Here is a 21,133-nt window from a genome sequence, read left to right on the forward strand (position 1 = left end):
TCCGCCATGTAAACATAGCCTTAAAATATCTATGGATCTATTAATGAAATCTAATGTGAGAGTCAACAGAATAGCTGAACATGATGTGAACGTGCCCGAATTCTGTGAAATATTTACTAGTATTTATTGTTGCATTTGCATTGCGTACATAGCCTCCTAGAGTCCTCATGAAGCAGGGTGCCTCTGGCTGCTGCAAAACTACAGCTCCCAGCATGCAGTTCATCCCTGCATTTACACTTAGCTCCGGTGACCTTTCCTTCCTTCTTCAGTCATGCAGCACTAACCCTTCCTCGCCAGTCGGGAGGCTTATTTCAATAACACGGAATTCCAAGACTCCAATCGGGATCCTTCTTACATCCTTACACCAGGAGGCTTCTTACATGCTGCTTCCTCTGAATCAGAGTAGGATCTCCTAACCATACTGCTCTGAGGTCTGTCTGTCTTGTAGGCTACTGTTTACCCAACCGGCTTCAATGGCTGCACATATTGCATCAAGCTTGGGGAGATGCACACACATCATCACGCGGGCAATTCCGAATTCTTTGTGCCAGGAAGCTTTGAGGACGGACAATGACGGGAAGGTTGACCTCGCCAAGGCTAGGCACCAACACGAGTTGTATATCCAGGTCTTCCGGGACCGATTGGGTTTGAACGTGGTGGAACTTCCTGCAGATGAAAGTCTTCCGGATGCCCCATTTGTGGAAGACACAGCGATTGTGTGCGAAGGAACAGCCCTGATCACTAGACCTGGAGCGCTGAGCAGACGGAAGGAGGTACTGTGTCCCCCAAATCTACACATTGAAAACTTAGGGATAGCAGCTGGCTAACGAGTAACCGCACTAACAGAATGGCGACGAATGGGTGCGTGTTCTCTGTACAGCGTTGTGGACTATGTTGGCGCTATATACGTACCTGTACATAGCACACGTGATGTGTATTTACGTATAAATCAGTCGTCTACAAGTTCTTGTGTCTCCTCTCTTTGAAGGTCCGTTCACGCGGACGGGTTTTCCAAAGCGTATTTGCTGCAGAAAATCCGCGGCGGGTATTGTTTTCATTGACTTCAATGGGTGGGAAAAAAAATATGCAATGGTGAGAGATTTGAAGATTTCCTGCTGATTCATTGCAGTAAATGGTAGCAAAATCTGCAAAGAAATCTGCCCATGTGAACGGATTCTGAAGGTGAGCGACTATTATTATGCAAATGTATTTCTTTCTACGGCTATGTTCACACGTGTCGACATTCTACAAATAGCAGGTGCCAGCAGAACATGCCAGCGCTACGACCGCTCCATAGATATCATTGCTTTTCTGAGCGGATTCTGGCAAAATAATTGACGTATAAATTATTTTGGCGCAGGCCAGAATCAGGACTTTCGCCGCTGAAATTCTGTCATGTGCACGGTGCAGCAGAATACCATTGAATACGATGGGACTCTTAGGGCTGGGCGGTATGACCAAATATGTGTATCACGGTATTTTTTTAACTTACGGCGGTTCCACAGTATATAACGGTATTTTCTCACCCCCCTCCCCAAATCATGTGACCTGCCAGCGCTGTTCTGTCCACCCAACCACCCCCCCCCCGCCCGCCTCAATAATGTGACCAGCACGCGGTGTTCGGCTCCCCCCCCCTCCAAAATCATGTGACCCGCCAGCACTGTTCTGCTCCCCCCAATTAATGATCAGCCCAGCGGGGTACTACTCACATATGTCAAGCACTGCCCTCCTCCTCTTTGTTGGGGGCCGCCGGCGATGGAACTCACTGTACGCTAGTGGTCTCCAACCTGCAGACCTCCAGTTGTTGCAAAACTACAACTCCGGGCATGCTGGGAATTGTAGTTTTGCAACAGCTGGAGGTCCGCAGGTTTGAGACCACTGCTATACGCTGTACACCTATGCCCGGGCTGCAAAAGATACAGAAACTTTTAACTCACCCACCTCGGCCGCACGCAGGGGACTGGAACGTGGACAGCCGTCAGCCTATCACCGGCCGGAGCGATGCCCCGCCCCGGCCAGTGATAGGCTGAGCCCACTGTCATGTAAGAAGCCGGCTTACTCCATGCTGGGAGTTGAAGTTTTGCAACATCTGGAGGTCTGCAGGTTGGAGACCACTGGCGTACATTATAGAGTTCAAGCGCCCGGCGGCCGTCAACAAGGAGGAGGGCGGCAGTGCTTGACATCTGTGAGTAGTACCCCGCTGGGCTGATCCTTAATTGGGGGGGAGCAGAACAGTGCTGGCGGGTAAACATAGGATTAGTTCCCCAATGTGGGGACAGCGCTGCACTGATAATACATTCCCGAGGGGGAGGGGCCCAACCGGTATTAATGTATGGGGGAAAATTCATATCGTGCAGCCCAAAAAATTCGGTATTCGGTATGAACCGGTATACCGCCCAGCCCTAGGGACTCTGATGCAACAGAATTTTTTAGATTCATTTTTCTGCCGGATTCCGCTCGAAAATCCCGTTGTGTGTACATGTATGGGGAGAAAAAAAAGAGACCAGAGAGGGCACCTCGTGTGATAACGTTGGGTGGTTGAGGGAAAAGGAAGGGAAGTAGGTGCGGGGCTTGCAGGCCCCTTAGGTAGTAACTGCTCACCTTAGAGCAAGTATTAAACTTGCATATGAACCCAATGCACGGGTTACAAAATAGCCAGAACCGTTGCTGAGCCTGAGGTAACAGGTGAGGGAAAAAAACGTCTCCTGGAGAGAGTAGGTGATCATAAAAGAGCAAAAATGACCTCGCAAATGGCGCTGCTGGTGCCGTGGAGATGTAACAATAAACCAAAATCCAAGGTGGAATATTGTAAAAGCTTGTGGATTTTATTGCAAATGAATAAAATCAATAAAAGCAATAAAAAAGCAATACAAGTTGAGATTACGCATTTCGGGGGAGCCACCTCCTTCTTCAGATCCAGGGGTGGCTCCGCCGAAACGCGTAATCTCAACTTGTATCGCTTTTTTTTTTCTTTTATTGATTTTATTCATTTGCAATAAAATCCACAAGCTTTTACAATATTCCACCTTGGATTTTGGTTTATTGTTACATCTCCACGGAACCAGCAGCGCCATTTGCGAGGTCATTGTTGTGTGTACATGGCCTCTCTCTTTTTCCAAAACTCCCCTTCATTTCATTGGACTGTGGCGGCACGTACCCAGAGACCTCTGCACAAAAAGCAGTATGTGACAATATTCCGAACTATGGAAGTCCTACCAGTCAGACCACCGATCTATTCTTCACTAAGGGTGGGCTCACCTTGCATTTTTGCTTCCATTTAATGCTTCTTGTACCCTGCTGTTGTGACACGGCAGTGCGATGGACGTCAGGGAACACGGAGAGAATAGAGGGAGAAAAAATACATCATGCAATGTCTTTTTCTCCTGCTACTTCTGTCAAACAACAACGCCGCCGGATGGACCCCATAATAGTAAATGGGATCTGTCGGGACCCATTGTTGCCTGTTGTGCCCTGTCCGGATAACAGACGTTAAAGCGTACCTGTCATATCACCCCAAAAAAAACGAAACTGTTATATGTTGCTCAGTATCTCGTCCTGATCATGTACATTTCGTTTTTATGTGTCTATAACCTATATTTCTCTCAGAATTAGCTTTATTTCTAAATTACCTTAATGTTGTCAACCTGAAGCAGGGGGCGGGTCCCTTTCTTCTCCTCAAGTGATACCCACTCCTCCCCCTCCCTCACTCTCCTCACTGGTCTGGGGAGTGAGCCGTCACGCCCCCTCCCATAGACTTGTATCGAGGGGGCGGGCCATGACATCACGAGGGGCGGAGCCGTGACATCACGCTGCTCCGTCCCCTGTATCGCCCATCATTCTGTGCAGAGCGAACTCGCTCTGTGCAGTAATGATAGCGCGGTTCCGCAGCGGCGATCCCGGGGGTCCCCAGCAGCGGGACTGCGGTGATCTGACATCTTATCCCCTATCCTTTGGCTAGGGGATAAGATGTCTAGGGGCAGAGTACCCCTTTAAGCATTTTATGATTGTCTCGATAAATGTACCATCTAGTATAGCCTGGTGACTTTGGCCACAATATGGGTCATGCGGCCAGAGATTGCCACGTTGCGGATGATGAATGGGGCTGCATTGCTGCCGATGTAATATAATAGGTTAGCATTGCAAACCATCCAGGATTAGCCACTTGTGGGTTCCATCGTGTTGAGGCCAAAGTCCCTGTGTAGCCCTAGCGCTATGGTAAAATAGGGCAAAATGCACAGTTGGCTTGACACCCCTTTCATGGCTCTTTCACACGCGCAAATGAGTGTTCATTGGTACGCTTGTTCCCGACAATTAACTGAGCTTTCCAGTCTGAACATAGTGCTCTCTGCTGACACCTCTGTCTATATCAGGAACTGCCAAGAGCAGGAGAGGTTTTCTATGGGGATTTTCTCCTTCTCTGGACAGTTCCTGACATGGACAGAGGTGTCAGCAGAGAGCACCGTGGTCAGACTGGAAAGAACTACACAACTTCCTCTGGAGCATACAGCAGCTGATAAGTACTGGAAGGATTAAGATTTTTAAAAAGAGATAATTTATAAATCTGCATAACTTTTCTGGCACCAGTTAATTTGAATTTTTTTTTTCCACCGGAGTACCCCTTTAATCTTACTAACTATCACAAATCTATTTTCTATCTGTCCTCGATCTATTATCTATCTCATATCTATTTATCTATCTCATATCTATATCTATCTACACTTCTCACAAAAATAAAGGGAACATTTAAACAACACAATGTAACTCCAAGTCAATCACACTTCTGGGAAATCCCACTGTCCACTCAGGAAGAACACTGATTGACAATCAATTTCATACGCTATTGTGCAAATGGAACAGACAACAGGTGGAAATTATAGGCAATTAGCAAGACACCCCCAATAAAGGAGTGGTTCTGCAGGTGGTGATCACAGACCACTTCTCAATTCCTATGCTTCCTGGCTGATGCTTTGGTCACTTTTGAATGCTGGTGGTGCTTTCACTCAAGTGGTAGCATGAGGCGGAGTCTACAACCCACACAAGTGGCTCAGGTAGTGCAGCTCATCCAGGATGGCACATCAATGCAAGCTGTGGCAAGAAGGTTTGCTGTGTCTGTCAGTGTAGTGTCCAGAGCATGACAGAGTCTGGAGATGCCGTGGAGAATGTTCTGCTGCCTGCAACATCCTCCAGCATGACTGGTTTGGCGGTGGGTCAGTAATGGTGTGGGGTGGCATTTCTTTGGGGGGTTGCACAGCCCTCCATGTACTTGCCAGAGGTAGCCTGACTGCCATTAGGTACCGAGATGAGATCCTCAGACCCCTTGTGAGACCATATGCTGGTGCGGTTGGCCCTGGGTTCCTCCTAATGCAAGACAATGCTAGACCTCATGTGGCGGAGTGTGTCAGCAGTTCCTACAAGAGGAAGGTATTGATGCTATGGACTGGCCGCCCGTTTCCCAGACCTGAATCCGATTGAGCACATCTGGGACATCATGTCTCACTCCATCCACCAACGCCACGTTGCACCACAGACTGTCCAGGAGTTGGCGGATGCTTTAGTCCAGGTCTGGGAGGACATCCCTCAGGAGACCATCCTCCACCTCATCAGGATCATGCCCAGGCATTGTAGGGAGGTCATACGGGCACGTGGAGGCCACACACACAACTGAGCCTCATTGGGACTTTACATAACGTTGGATCAGCCTGTAGTTTGGTTTTCCACTGTGATGTTGAGTGTGACTCCATATCCAGACCTCCATGGGTTGATAAATTTGATTTCCATTGATCATTTTTGTGTGATTTTGTTGTCAGCACATTCAGCTATGTAAAGACGAAAGTATTTCATACGATTCCTTCATTCATTCAGATCTTAGTGTTCCCTTTATTTTTTTGAGCAGTGTATCTTTCTATCTATCTCATATCTTTCTATCTATCTATCTATCTATCTTAATAGAATCCCCACAGATTTCAACACAGAACAGGTGGGATTGTGTCCTGAGATCAGCGCAGCAGACCCATGTAAACACGCCCTTAGATGATCGGCTGCTAGGTGCATACGATTTCCTTATGATGCTGCTGCCAGGGGACCATCCCCACATCACTATGAATGGGAGCAGACGCTCAGCACCAGACAGGGATGCAGCTGACATCCAGGATTGCGCAGCACCCAATCAACTGGCAGAGATAAGTGACCAATTACAAGCAGCATTACATCTTTGTTCTAGGGACCGCTTTACATTCAGGCAGAGGATGTAGCTTTTTCCTCTCAGCAGGGCTTTTCTTTTCTTTTTTTCTTTTCTTTTTTTTTTACACGGTTGGTCATTGAAGTGGGCACAGTTCAGTCTCAGCTGTTATTATCGCCATGTCTGTGCCGGCTATGTCAAGCCTAGGCATATGCACGCACGCCATAGTGCGGAGCATTCCAGACTCCTTCAGCCTGCAGGCTCTCCGGATGAAGGAGAGCGGAGGGGTGGACATAGCCAGGGCAAGGAGGGAGCTGGAGCTCTACACCCGAGTCTTAAAGGACAAGCTTGGGCTGCAAGTCATCGAGTTAGATGCAGATAACACTATACCCGATGCCCCCTTTGTGGAAGACATCGCTGTTGTCCTCGATGAGACCGCCCTGGTGACCAGACCTGGGGCCCCCAGCAGGAGGAAAGAGGTAAATGACCAGCGACCTGTTGTTGTTAATACGTAAAATCAGTGGTCTCTAAACTGTGGACCTCCAGCTGTTGCAGAACTACAACTCCCAGCATGCACAGACAGACAACGGCTATCTCTATCTATCCCATCTCTTTCTACCTCTGCTATTAAAAATCTCTCAATCCCAAATCTATCTTTCCTATCTCATGTGTCAATTATAAATGTATCGGTCTAATCTCTAATCTATCTCATATGTATCTATCTATCTATCTATCACCTATCTATCTCATATCTATCTATCTATCTCATATCTATCTATCTATCTATCACCTATCTATCTCATATCTATCTATCTATCTCATATCTATCTCATATCTATCTATCTCCTATCTATCTATCTATCACCTATCTATCTCATATCTATCTATCTCATATCTATCTATCTATCTATCTATCTCCTATCTATCTATCTCATATCTATCTATCTATCTCATATCTATCTCATATCTATCTATCTCCTATCTATCTATCTATCTATCACCTATCTATCTCATATCTATCTATCTCATATCTATCTATCTCATATCTATCTATCTATCTATCTATCTCCTATCTATCTATCTCCTATCTATCTATCTCATATCTATCTCATATCTATCTATCTCCTATCTATCTATCTATCTATCACCTATCTATCTCATATCTATCTATCTCATATCTATCTATCTCATATCTATCTATCTATCTAATATCTATCTATCTACCTCATATCTATCTCATATCTATCTATCTATCTATCTATCTCATATCTATCTCATATCTATCTATCTCATATCTATCTATTTTGTATCTATTTATCTATCTTATATCTACCTGTTATAAATGTATCGCTCTAATCTATCTATTATGTTTTTATCTCATATATATATATATATATATATATATATATATATCTGTCTAATATTTCCAGCTGTTGCAGAACTACCTCTCCCAGCATACGCTGACAGCCATTGGCTGTCCGGGCATGCTGAGAGATGTAGTTCTGCAACAGCTGGAGATCCACAGTTTGGAGGCCACTACATTCGATACATTACCTATCAGTGCAGTCTATGACTTTTTAGCCATGCTGTATAGGGGATGTACATTGAAGACTATATATATGCATATAAAAATATATAAGTTTATGGATGTAATGAAAATAAATAGCCATTTCCATACAAGGTGTGGCACCTGTAAAATCTGCCAGTCTTCCAGGGCCTGGCTGTGCCCACAGGACCATCTGCTCCGCTGCTGCAAGCTGCAGATTAAGAATTTGAGGCTCTTATCAGCAGATTTAGCAAATGCAATTTACCCGACCGCCAGAAAATGCGATTTTTATTTTATTTCCTTTTTTTTTATTTTTTTTTTTAACTTAATTTCTGTAATTGTAGGAAATAATCGGCGGTGGTATCCGAGCCGTGCCCATGGTAATGCAGGATCACTGGAGGCTCTGGCATGAGAAAGGTGCCTGGGTGTGTGTGTTTATAAATATAATGGAGATATTTCTATAGCGTATGAACCTTAGGCTTGTGGCTAATGTTGGTCATCCGGTATCTTTAGTGCAGCGTTTCCCATCCCGTGAGCCCCCAGCTGTTGCAAGACTAAAACTCCCAGCATGCCAGGATCCTTTTAAATGTCATTGTCAGTACAGTGTAAAATCAATGTATGGGCTGCAGCCAGACGGCCATGTGTAATGGGGGGAAACACAGACTGGAGAATGAGTCCTTATGGAATACACAGAATAGATCATGTGGAGGAGACATGGCAGGTGCAAGGGGAGAAATCACCGCCATATAGTGCTCCAGCCAGCAAGGGTGTGTCCTGGCATCTGAAAGAAATCCACATGTATAATATGGAGAGAGGGAGCAAAGTAATTGTGTAATAATGAATGGAGTGATCATCAATAATATAGAAAAATAACTAGATTAAGTAATGTCCATTATTGGTGTCACTACATATATATAGCTGTACAGTGGTTTCTATCCGATGATCTATCTAAAGTCTATTGCTGTCAATTCATGTCTGTCTTCTATGTATTTATGTACTTGTTTTGTCTATCTATCTATCTCATATCTCATCTATCTATCTATCTATCATCTATTTATCTATCTCATATCTATCTATATATCTATCTATCTCATATCTATCTATCTCATATCTATCTATCTCATATCTATCTATCTCATATCTATCTATCATCTATTCATCTATCTCATATCTATATATCTATCTATCTCATCTATTTATCTATCTCATAACGGTCAATTTATCTATCTCATATCTATATTATATTTATATCTAGCTATCTCGTCTCTTTATCATATATCTAATTATCTCATATGTATCCGTCTATTACCTCTATCTATCTATCTTACATCGATCTATCTTATATCTATTTCATATCGCCAGCTGTTGCAGAACTACATCTCCTAGCATGCCCGGATAGCCATTGGCTGTCCGGGCATGCTGGGAGATGTAGTTCTGCAACAGCTGGCGGTCCACAGTTCCCCATCTCTATCTATCTATCTATCTCATATCTATCTATCTCAAATCTATCTATCTTTCTCATATCTATCTATCTATCCATCTCATATCTTTCTATCTATCCAGCTCATATCTATCTATCTATCTATCTATCTATCATCTATTTATCTATCTATCATCTATCTCATATCTATCTATTTATCTATCTATCTATCTCATATCTATCTATCTATCTCATATCTATCTCATATCTATCTATCTCATATCTATTTATCTCATATCTATCTCATATCTATCTATCTATATATCTATCTATCTCATATCTATCTATCTCATATCTATCTCTCATATCTATCTCGTATCTATCTAATCTATTTTCTGTCTATGTATCTAGATAGATCTTCTTTTTCAATCTCTTCTTCTTTCCCATATCTACTATATCTTTTCATCTATAACAAATCTTTCTAATATCTTTCTTCCTATACCCATCTCTCTTTTGACAATTGAACTCATCCTCTTCCTCATGTGTTGGAGCTTCGAGCCGTCCATTATGTAGTTATTATACACTATTGGTTAGTTAATGTATGGCGGCGCCAATGACAGTGTAGACCAATGAGTTATGTGGACTGTTGTGGCAGTAAATGAGTGTGATGGATGATAGCAGTGGTGTAGTCGCTGCTGTGTATTCGCAGGGCGGCCATGTAGCGGTGGTATGAAGCCTGTCCTGTGCTCTGTCGGCTGGCACCACACCCTTGGTCCATCTTTGTTGCACTGTTCATGGTATGCACAAAGCTTGGAAGGACTGTCTGCTAGATAATGGCCAGCGAAAGGGGCAGCCAGCCGGAAAATGAGTCTCCGAGTGACAGGGAGGGATGTGGAGTTGGAAGCCTTCCTGAGAAAAAGAACAGCAAGAACAATGCCATTCTAATAAATACCAGGGCGACTGCAGGAGATGCCATCTATTTCATAGGAATGTGCAGCACTTTCTATACAAACCTTCTATTTAATGATGTGTTTTTAGTTCAGATCCTGCCCAGGACTTTTAATAGATCATTCTTTGGTAAATGATGGAAAGTTCTGCTGCTAAATAAAAATATTTCATTTTCCCATAATACAAAAATAGAAAACCTGTAGCTTAGTAAATAATAGAATAAAGACTCTTTATAGGATTTCTCCGCCCACAATGGCAGAAACACTTCCTCTATGATGATCACAATAGTCACCGGTCCAATAGCTTTGAGTTGGCGACGTCTTTTGGGTGGAGTTGCTCTTTAATTCTACGAACATATATGTTGGAAAAGATTAGGACTTGAACCCCTGAGAAATGCTTAAAATCAGAAACCTCATCGCTTATGTCCATCGATTAGGTCTGATGCTGCAGCTTACATAGTCCGTGTGATTGGAGCAAACTTTGTATGAATTAATAGTACAAGCAAATATATGAAACTTTGGAATATATCTTATTAGACAAAAATGCTTCTTTCTCCTGTTATCAAGCTTCTTCCCTCTCTCCTGTTAGACTGTGTATTATACTTAAAAAATAAGCTCAGCTTTTTCCTGTGTTTGCAAGACAAGCAATAGAAGTCTATGGGGGGGGGGGGGGGGAGAGGAGCTCCAGATAAGCAATACAAGAGAGGAAGGGAAGGAGGGAGCTCCGCCCACCAGCTCTGGGAGAACTGCAAATTATATATCAAGCTTGCAGAGCACTATTCTGCTGAAAATACCATATACAAGTTATATAATGGCCAGAAATAGTGCTCCTCCTCATGTACACACACATCTTCATGTACACAGGGCTGCTTATCCTGAAGAGTCATTGAAAATGAAAGGTACACTTTGAAAATCAGCTCAGCTTTGTCCTGTCTGCAAGACAAGCAATACAAGTCTATAGGGGGGGGGGCATTGTATCTCGAGATCATAGCCATGGAAAACTGGTAATTAAAACTGAAGCCCCAAAATGTCATCCAAAAATATGAAAACGTGAGGATTAAAGAAACTAATACAGATGAAGCAGGTCCTTATACATAAAAGTCAAAAAGTTCTGCTGGAAGCTGTAAATCACTGTCTATGTAGAGGACAGGATCTTCTTTAGGCTGTGTTCACACCACGGAATGTCCGTGCGGACATTCTGCAGACTGCGGGCTCCGGCACAATATGCTGGTGATAGGACCGCACAAGTATGCGCTGTCTCATAGCCTTTAATGCATTCCGTGCGGAGTGTTCATTCTTTCTGCGGACCCGGAAATCGCAATTTTTTTTGTGCCAGAAAAATCTGACGCGGAGATTCCGCCATGTACAGCGCAGCAGGGTCCCATTGAACATAGCCTCAGGTTCCTATACAGAACACACCTACCAGTGGATGCCCATTCTGATTGGTCAGTTCTTCCAGTCAGCAACGCGTTTCACAGATCAGAACTGTCCGTAGCATTGTATGGTGAGTTTGGTTTCGAGCTACAATAGTCCAGAAAAGACCATTGTATGATGGAAATATTGTAACTGGAGGGATCACTGTAAATAGTATAGAGCCCGTGTGATGGTTTTGTTATGTGAAAAGTTGCTTGAAAAGCCATATAGTCCCATGAATCAATTCTGTAAACATACAGTATACAAGGCATTGTTGTATCATGGACCATTTACTGTACATCTTATACACCTAACATTCCTGACATTGTTGTGTTGAGTTAATGACTATTACAATTTCCGAATTTCAGCGGAATTTCTTTACAATATAATGTTTATCTAGGCCGCACCTTGATTTGAAATGTATTGACTGTAAAGATTGGAATGCATGCGATACAGTTTGTGTCATTTCTGTAGCCAATTCTTGGCCAATGAATATTGATGGAAACTCAATATGAGCCCCAGACTGGATGGGGATAACAACGTCCTAAAATGTTATAATTGCTAGAAGGAAAGGCTACCACATCCAAAGGATAGGGGATAAGATGTCCTGCCGCTGGGGACCCCCGAGATCTCCCTGCTGCACCTGGCATTCGTTTAGAGAATTGGGGGCAGCACCAGAGGCTCGTGATGTCAGCGCCGCCCTGCACTCATGATGTCACCGCCACCCTCCCTCAATGCAAGTCTGGCATGGCCGTGATGTTACGAGCAGTCTGGGGTGTTGCAGCTGAGATCGTGGGGGTCCCCAGCGGCGGGACCACTGTGATCAGACATCTTTTCCCCTATCCTTTGGATAGGGGAAAAGATGTCTAGGGACGGAGTACCCCTTTAATTTTCTTGTAACAGTCACGCTCCATGAAAGTTTTCCAAGAAGTATGCACATAGATGGGATGCTGAGGTGTCCACAGAGTAATGTATTGTACATGTAGATATTAGCAGCCCTACTTATATGAGCTGTTGCCTTTAAAAGGGGATGTCCAGCGAAAAAAAAATCAACTTGTTTATGGTGTCAAAAACGTATAATTAAAGGGGTATTCCAGGAAAAAAAAATATATATATATATATATATATATATATATATATATATATCAATTGGCTCCAGAAAGTTAAACGGATCTTAATCATTTCAGTACTTATGAATTTCTGAAGTTAAGGTTGTTCTTTTCTGTCTAAATCCTCTCTGATGACACGGTGTCTCGGGAAACGCCCAGTTTAGAAGAGGTTTGCTATGGGGATTTGCTTCTAAACTGGGCGTTTCCCGAGACACGTGTCATCAGAGAGGATTTAGACAGAAAAGAACAACCTTAACTTCAGAAGCTCATATGTACTGAACGGATTAAGATTTTTTAATAGAAGTAATTTACAAATCTGTTTAACTTTCTGGAGCCAGTTGACATATAAAAAAAAAAGTTTTTTCCTGCATAACCCCTTTAAGCAATGGAGTAGTATAATGTGATTACCATAGTGCACAGATCCCTCCATATCAGCTGAGCTCTTCTCTTTTTTTTTTTTCTCACTGGACAACCACGTTAAAGGGGTACTCCGCCCCTAGACATCTTATCCCCTATCCAAAGGATAGGGGATAAGATGTCTGATCACGGGGTCCCGCCACTGTGGACCCCCGCCATCTCCGTGCTGCACCCAGTGTTTGTTTAGATCATCGGGTTCAGCGCCTGAGGCTCGTGACCTCACAGTGACGCCCTCTCAATGCAAGTCTATCCCTCCCATAGAAGTCACGCCCCCTCCCATAGACTTGCATTGAGGGGGCATGGCCGTGATGTCACAAGCGTGCCGTGACCGTGACGGCACGAGTCTCCGCCCGGCTTGCCAGTCATCCAGCACAAAGCAAAGTTTACTCCGCTGGGGACCCCCACGATCAGACATCTTATCCCCTATCGTTTGAATAGGGGATAAGATGTTTAGGGGCGGAGTACCCCTTCAAGGTTCATTGTCCGTTAAAAAAAAAGAGTTGGAGAGCCAGCCGTGAGTCAGCCATAGCAATAGATAGGAGTCAGCCATAGCAATAGATAGGAGTCAGCCATAGCAATAGATAGGAGTCAGCCATAGCAATAGATAGGAGTCAGCCATAGCAATAGATAGGAGTCAGCCATAGCAATAGATAGGAGTCAGCCATAGCAATAGATAGGAGTCAGCCATAGAAATAGATAGGAGTCAGCCATAGCAATAGATAGGAGTCAGCCATAGCAATAGATAGGAGTCAGCCATAGAAATAGATAGGAGTCAGCCATAGCAATAGGACTTCAATATATCTCTGCAATGTGGGTGAACAAAAAAAAAAGTCTTTGAGCCCAAGGGTGTCCATCACCGCATTCATCTTCTCATCGCCCACTTCAACCTTATGTATCATCACAAGCAATTTAGCCGATTTGCATAGAAGCACGATGCTCCTTATCCCTTCTTTAGATAATTGCAGACTCCTCCTTTAATTTCGGAAGACAGATAATCGTTCCAGCTGGGAGGGTTAATGCATTCTCTATCAGCTCTCCCACCTGGATGATCCCCTGACCGGAGAGATTCTAGACATTCTTTTGACAGAAAGATGTAGAAGAAAATGAGACATATTTTGTGACCTGGCGCCATATTGTGAAAATAACAGAATATTGTGAAATGGAAGAGGAAGCAATTAAAGTTCACTTTTGGTGAATGCAGTTTGTGAGCGGCGGGCAGGCTGGTAGAGCTGGGATAGGTTTCTTGGCCAATATTTAATCAGTCGTCATTATGCCGAGCTACAGATGCACTTTAATTACTTGGTGTGGGTGCGAGCGCCGTACATGGATCTGGAAGTATCGCTGAGGGGAGACTTTGGGCACATATGTGGTGTCCCGGTACCGTATTTTATACATTACCTTTATAGAGGTCCCCATAGTCAGAGTCCCAAGGACGTCGGGGTCCCTCTTCTGTAGTTATCCCCTTGTCACCCCTCAGTTAGTCAGTGACTGTATGGAAGTTCTAGTAAATATAAGTATATAAATATGTATAGATTTAATTGCCTACCTGTTCGAGCGTAGCAGGACCTGCGGGTCACGTGATTAGGTTAGAACTCTATGGTTTTGCTACAGGACCTTTGGAGGTTCTCATGACGTGTTCACCCACAATGCACTGTAACGGTGAGTGACAGTTGTTACGGACCAATCCAAAACGGCCGTCCCCTGCCCATATAAGGGACCTGCGCCATCTTGATTCCTCTCTTGGGTTGCTGACTCTGGATGAGGTAGGACCTCCGCAGCTTACAAGACGATTTACTAGGCCAAAGCCTTGCGGCCTCGGCCTCTAACATAGCGGATAGACTAAGAAATTCCCCGCTACTCACCGCAAGATCACTGGACCCAAACGCACCCCTAAATCCAGCGGATCTCTGCCATACAATCCTTAAGAAGCTAAATTGAGCTTATCAGATCCCAACCGACTGTCAATCGCTGCTCAGCTATATCTATAGAGACTCTGTTATCTGGACTGTTACTATTGCTGCATGTACAGAAATTCTTCAGTAAAAGTTCCTGCAAGTTTTCAGTTAACAGTGGTTGTGGACAATCCTTTATTTCTGCATCACCTATTGCTCTTGGGAAGGGTGGCAATAGGCCTATCAAGTATACAGCATTTAACCCTCACCCTGGCATCACGAGTGACAAGGGTTAAAGGGGTATTCCAGGCAAAAACTTCTTTTTATATATCAACTGGCTCCGGAAAGTTAAACAGATTTGTAAATTACTTCTATTAAAAAATCTTAATCCTTCCAATAGTTATTAGATTCTGAAGTTGAGTTGCTGTTTTCTGTCTAACTGCTCTCTGATGACTCACGTCCCGGGAGCTGTGCAGCTCCTATGGGGATATTTTACCATCATGCACAGCTCCCGGGACGTGACATCATCATTGAGCAGTTAGACAGAAAACTTCAGAAGCTAATAACTATTGGAAGGATTAAGATTTTTTAATAGAAGTAATTTACAAATCTGTTTAACTTTCCGGAGCCAGTTGATTTATAAAAAAAAAAAAAGTTTTTGCCTGGAATACCCCTTTAACAGCGCTCTTAACTATCCTGAACAGCAACACCCTAACTACCCTACACCCCCACAAGGCTTTATCCCAATTCCGCCACCACACATATACTCAATACAACCTCCGAGCTGTAATGCAGAACCCGTAGACCCTGACTGGTCCCTACTGTACATCCGTAGTCAGATTTGAGATGTGCTCCATCAGATACCATATTATTGGGCTATACTTGGTAATATGGTGCCATATGGAGCATTATATGGTGCCACATATAGTGGGGTATTTATCAATTTATCAAGTTTCTTTTTACCCTTTTTTTTTCACTTTGGTTTTCGTGGACATGCACCAAATTTATTATTTTGTGCAAGTTGTTAGTAATTTTGGTGCAAATGTTGAAATCCGCTGTTCGCAGCGCCTTTTACACAGAACTTACCGCCACAGAGGACGCGTATTTTACCCTGTAGAGCAGCCATTTCGGAGTCCCTCCTGCAGTATATCAGCAAGCGACATGAGTTATTTTCTTTTGTGGGGTTTATATATATATATATATATATATATATATATAATCATGTGAAATGGATTTTATTTTTAACTTGAGTGTTTTTTTTTTTGTTACTTTAGTGCAGTGGTCTTCAAACCGTGGCCCTCCAGATGTTGCAAAACTACAATTCCCAGCATGCCCGGACAGCCGTTGGCTGTCCGGGCATGCTGGGAGTTGTAGTTTTATCAACATCTGGAGGGCCACATGTTGAAGACCGCTGCTTCAGTGCTTACCTTTCCTGAACCTGTATGGCCATGTCCAATGCTGGCTCAACGGAGGGTAAAGGTCCCTCAGAGACAACTATGTCGCAGGATAGTAGTGCGCAGCCCCGGTGGTGTCGATGCTTTCACAAAAAAAATTTTGTAATGTATTTTGACACCTTTTACATTTTCTGACATTCCTATGTGTGTTTTCCATGTACAAAATTTCTTGGCGGTGGATTGCGCCAAAAAAAATAAACCCTAAAGGCGCAAAATTGCGCCAAAGATTGATTGGGGCAAATGATGAATTTACTGACCAAAGTAAAAAATCACACACAGGACCGTGTGATTTTGAGAAAGTTGTAAAAAATGACAGTGGAGAAAATGCGCCAAACTTTGGTGCAAAAAGACACTGCGCCAAAGTATTGCACCAAAGTTACGGGAGAAAAAAGACACTTAAATCCCTTGATAATCACCCCCCATAGGGCCTATATTAGAGCATTGTAGGGACATTTCTCTGTATAGCCTCCTCTACATGGCTCGTGCTTGAAGTCTAAGGCATTAGGAGCTGGAGAACATACCCTTACTGGTCACAAGAGACCTTATTTACCCCTGTTATCGCCATTCTCGTACATTGTGTAAGACTCGTTCAGCAGGTGTCAGCCGCGCTAATTATTTAATGATATTATGTAACCAGAAAATAATGAAGAATGAGCCCTGGGTCTTGTTCTGCTCTGATAATAATTGCCGTCTGTTGTTCCAAACATTAATAATAATTTAATTGCACGCCTGCTAAAATGTATTAAAGGAGTACTGCAGCCAAAGAAAACATATCCCATAGGGGATAAGTGTTTGATCGCGGGGGGTCCGATCACTGGGACCCCCACGATCGCCCTTACAGGGACCTGGCAATGGTGCGGCTTTGCGCAGCTAATGATTGTGTTGTCAACCTCACTAAGAGGTCGACAGACACGCCCCCTCCATTCAGCTTTATGGGAGAGGCAGGGATGCCTCTCCCATAGAGATACATGGAGGGGGCATGTTGACCATGGCGTTATGCTGCGGCTGACGCGCCTCCTGCACCGGGAGAGCTGCAGCAGAGCTGGCGCCCTGTACAGGAGCCGTCCCCCCGTCCCCCCGTCCCCCCCCTGCAGATAGAGGACTGTCTTAGGCTAGAGCTACATATTACTGAAATGTCTAGGGCTAGGGCTATATACTCTAGGGCTGTATTGGGCTAGGGCTACAGATTTAAACACAGTCCTTGAGTATGTAGCACTAGTTATAAACAGTCCTTAAAGGGGTATTCCAGGCAAAAACTTTTTTTTATATATCAACTGGCTCCGGAAAGTTAAACAGATTTGTAAATTACTTCTATTAAAAAATCTTAATCCTTCCAATAGTTATTAGCTTCTGAAGTTTTCTGTCTAACTGCTCAATGATGATGTCACGTCCCGGGAGCTGTGCATGATGGGAGAATATCCCTTGCATGATGGGAGAATATCCCCATAGGAGCTGGACAGCTCTTGGGACGTGAGTCATCAGAAAGCAGTTAGACAGAAAACAGCAACTCAACTTCAGAAACTAATAACTATTGGAAAGATTAAGATTTTTTAATAGAAGTAATTTACAAATCTGTTTAACTTTCCGGAGCCAGTTGATATATAAAAAAAAGTTTTTGCCTGGAATACCCCTTTAAGGACTGTTTATAACTAGTGCTACATACTCAAGGACTGTGTTAGGCTTGGATCTTGGGCTTTGGAGAGATTTAGCAATTTGCCAAATTCATTTAGTCATGAGTCAAAAAAATGGTGCTAAATGCGGCAAATTGATCAAAATTGTGAAGTTGGCATAATACATTTGCCACAACTTACTAGACAAGCTGCATTTCTCAATCGGCATGCAAGAAGTGGCACACGTATTTTATAAAATTGGCACCATTTACCACCACCCCAATTAGGTTATACAGTATATGACTTTTAATGATCAATTTTTGTGGCATGCATCAGGGATTGGTTTACAGCATGAGGAGATAAAGATAAGCAGTCTCAAGTATTATCATTACATCCATAGGTTCCTTGGCCTGTATAAGGGTATGTTCATCTCTGCGGGGTTTGTGGTGCCAGTAACTGGAGCTACATATAATTCAGTGGGGATTCTTGATATTTTATACACCATTGCCCATACTTAGGGGTTAAATGTCAGTGGAGTTGACATGTAATATGGGGAGCAGCAGGTGGTCAGAGGTGCACACAACATATCTGAAAACAAAGACGTCTTGTGTGTGGGACATTGGGGGCATTGTTCTGTCGCTCAGTTTTAGCATTCCATTGTCGGTCCTATAACAAACTGTTAGTTCTGAGATACTGAGTTAAGAACAATTCATCACTTTCTGTCCAACAGCCAACAAAAATGTCTACATTGGGCACGTGCCACAAAAGTAGCAGTAGAGTTAGTTCATTTTGTCCCGATGCTTCTGTCCTGGGCACCTAGTACACTGTACGTCATTGAACGTAGTGCTGTGGGGTGTCTCTCAGTGCCAGATTCAACTGGATGACTTTATTCTCTGTTGACATTTTATCCCTTAGAGACTTTACTGAGCGTTTCAAAAAACGTCTCTTGTATTGGAGGACTGAGCATGCCCATACATTACAACAAAATCGCATTGTTTAAAAACCCTTAAGGAAATTCTATCCAGTAAAAAAAAAACTGTTCTAGAACTGTCTGTTTGGTCAACACAATATTGATCAGTGTACATCCAAAAGATAGGAAATGGCGAAGCACTCACCATGTGTTGTCTTGAAAAAATGTATTAACAACTTATTTAATCTCAGGAACAGTGAAGGAGAGACAGACAGGTGTAGGGGGTGTTCTCAGGCAACGGACCATGACGCGCACAGAGCGCTATGTGCTTGACACGGTCCTTTACCTGAGAACACCCCCTACACCTGTCTGTCTCCCCTTCGCTGTACCTGAGATGAAATCAAGAAGTTGTTTCAAGACAACGCATGGTGAGTGCTCCATCATTTCCTGTCTTCTGGATCTACATCTTAGATTTGCCATATGCCTATAATGTTGTTGAGGCACCCTTAGCATTTATTCATGGATAAGGATTGCATGGAAAGTGTTAACTGGGCTTGATGGTGCCAAGCTTAAGAATCAGTGCCGAGCATTCTCTCTGTGAAGACTGGTAAAATATTGGTCAGTTGTGTCCGAGCACCGTCCTGCTACTTTGTCTCCCCAACAAGTATCTTGTCCTCCAACATAGCTTAACCAACGGCTACAATGGACTTCTGTTGTGCTGGTCCAACCTTCTCACTTCAGTTTCTCTAGATCCTTCCAACCATTATCTGCTTTTATTCCAAACCCTTACATTAAATTGGTCAAATAGGGTTTGGGAAGCATAGCAGCATTTTTTATGTGTTCCTCAGCAATAAGAGTCTTTCAGCCAAGTTTTTCGATATTCTATACATATCTTCTGCCTTGTGCATTGTTAATTAGATAAAATGGACTGTCTGAGACCTCATAGACTATGATGGTTGATAAAGCCCCTGTCATGTACAGACCCCCTAGCTCTATGAACACCATTCTTCCTCCATATGGCATTCTTGGCATGATCTTTACATGGACAATTAGTGTATGGTCAATATGGTTAGAGGAACATAAGAAGCACTTGACTTTTTGTTGATTTCGAAACATATTGGTCTTCTTAGCCATATTCCTATTCACCTCCCAGGGATGGATTTGCCAGTAGTTAAAGTATGTGGCTATTGCAAGAGGCCTGATGCCACCTAGTTATATTGGCTTTATAGCCACTACTTATTGTGCTCACAGCATTGTATATGAAAGCAATGAGGCATCAGGGTTGTCGTACGTGCCGGAATTGGTGTGTGCATAGATGTACTGTATCAGTACCGGGTGGAGTGTTCCTGGAATTTTATTGCATCATTTTGGCAAATATTCTATTGTTTAATGCATACTGTTATGCACTTACTAAACTATAAACCATTAATATACTAATCCCTGAGTCAGCTCGGCTTCTCCTATGTACTTCCATTGATCCTTTGAGTTACTCTACTTTAGTGTTCAAAGTACAAAGTGCTAGAAAAAAACACATTTTAGAAGGCAAAACTCTGCAGCTTTTGGATGAGCACAGGTAGGGAGATGTGCTGACTTAGCATTGTACGCAGGGTCATGTTGCTTGATACGAAATGCAGATGTTCGGAAATGAAGGCTTGCTCTTGGAGCTCTCAGTTCCTGCTATGTCTGGTACAGACTGAATGTCTACTGATTACTCTGATAAAATGGTATCAGCGCCGGAGCTGGATCTCGGTTATGTAACTGTTCTAGGCTGATGAGGTCAGGTAGGTATCAGCAAAAAACCACATCTCGGCACAGCCCAGATGTACGTCAAGACAGCTCTACTATGAAATCTAAATGGAGAGATCGGACTATAGGTTGTACAGTGTTTCAGTGAGATCATCATGAGTCCCTCCATATTGTCCGTGTAATATATAATAAAGATTTTTAGATTTCTTCAAGGAACCTCCATGTCCATTGATTAAAAACTCTAATAAGATGACAACGCTCAATTCATCCTGTACCTGCAACTATGAATGTCCTGGTTATATTAAATGGTCTCCAACAGTAAAGGAATGATCAAGCACCACTCTTGTCCATTGCCTCTCTGGTATTGCACCTCGCCCCCATACCCCAAAGAAAACGAATGAAGCACTGGCCACATGTGTTCACTATAGAGGATAGCTAAGCACTCTTTAAGTCAATAGGGCTGAGTTCAATATGAAACACAGTCCATTGAC

General features: G+C 43.3%; 1 protein-coding gene across 3 annotated transcripts in view; it reads left to right on the plus strand.

The window, feature by feature from the left end:
* The first annotated feature begins 271 nt into the window (after window positions 1–271).
* Window positions 272–21,133, plus strand: part of DDAH1 (dimethylarginine dimethylaminohydrolase 1) — a 90,837-nt gene continuing 69,975 nt past the window's right edge. The window contains exon 1 of one of the 3 annotated variants that reach the window (XM_056532507.1): window positions 272–773. In XM_056532507.1, coding sequence (XP_056388482.1) covers window positions 474–773 — 300 coding nt within the window. In that variant the 5' untranslated portion in view covers window positions 272–473. Of the gene's footprint in view, window positions 774–6,113; window positions 6,658–8,072; window positions 8,150–21,133 lie in introns of those variants that run through there. The other 2 variants (XM_056532506.1, XM_056532508.1) reach the window with 2 other exon arrangements.

This window comes from Hyla sarda, chromosome 7 (genome assembly GCF_029499605.1).
Source record: "Hyla sarda isolate aHylSar1 chromosome 7, aHylSar1.hap1, whole genome shotgun sequence".
In the NCBI taxonomy this organism is placed as follows: Eukaryota; Metazoa; Chordata; class Amphibia; order Anura; family Hylidae; genus Hyla; species Hyla sarda.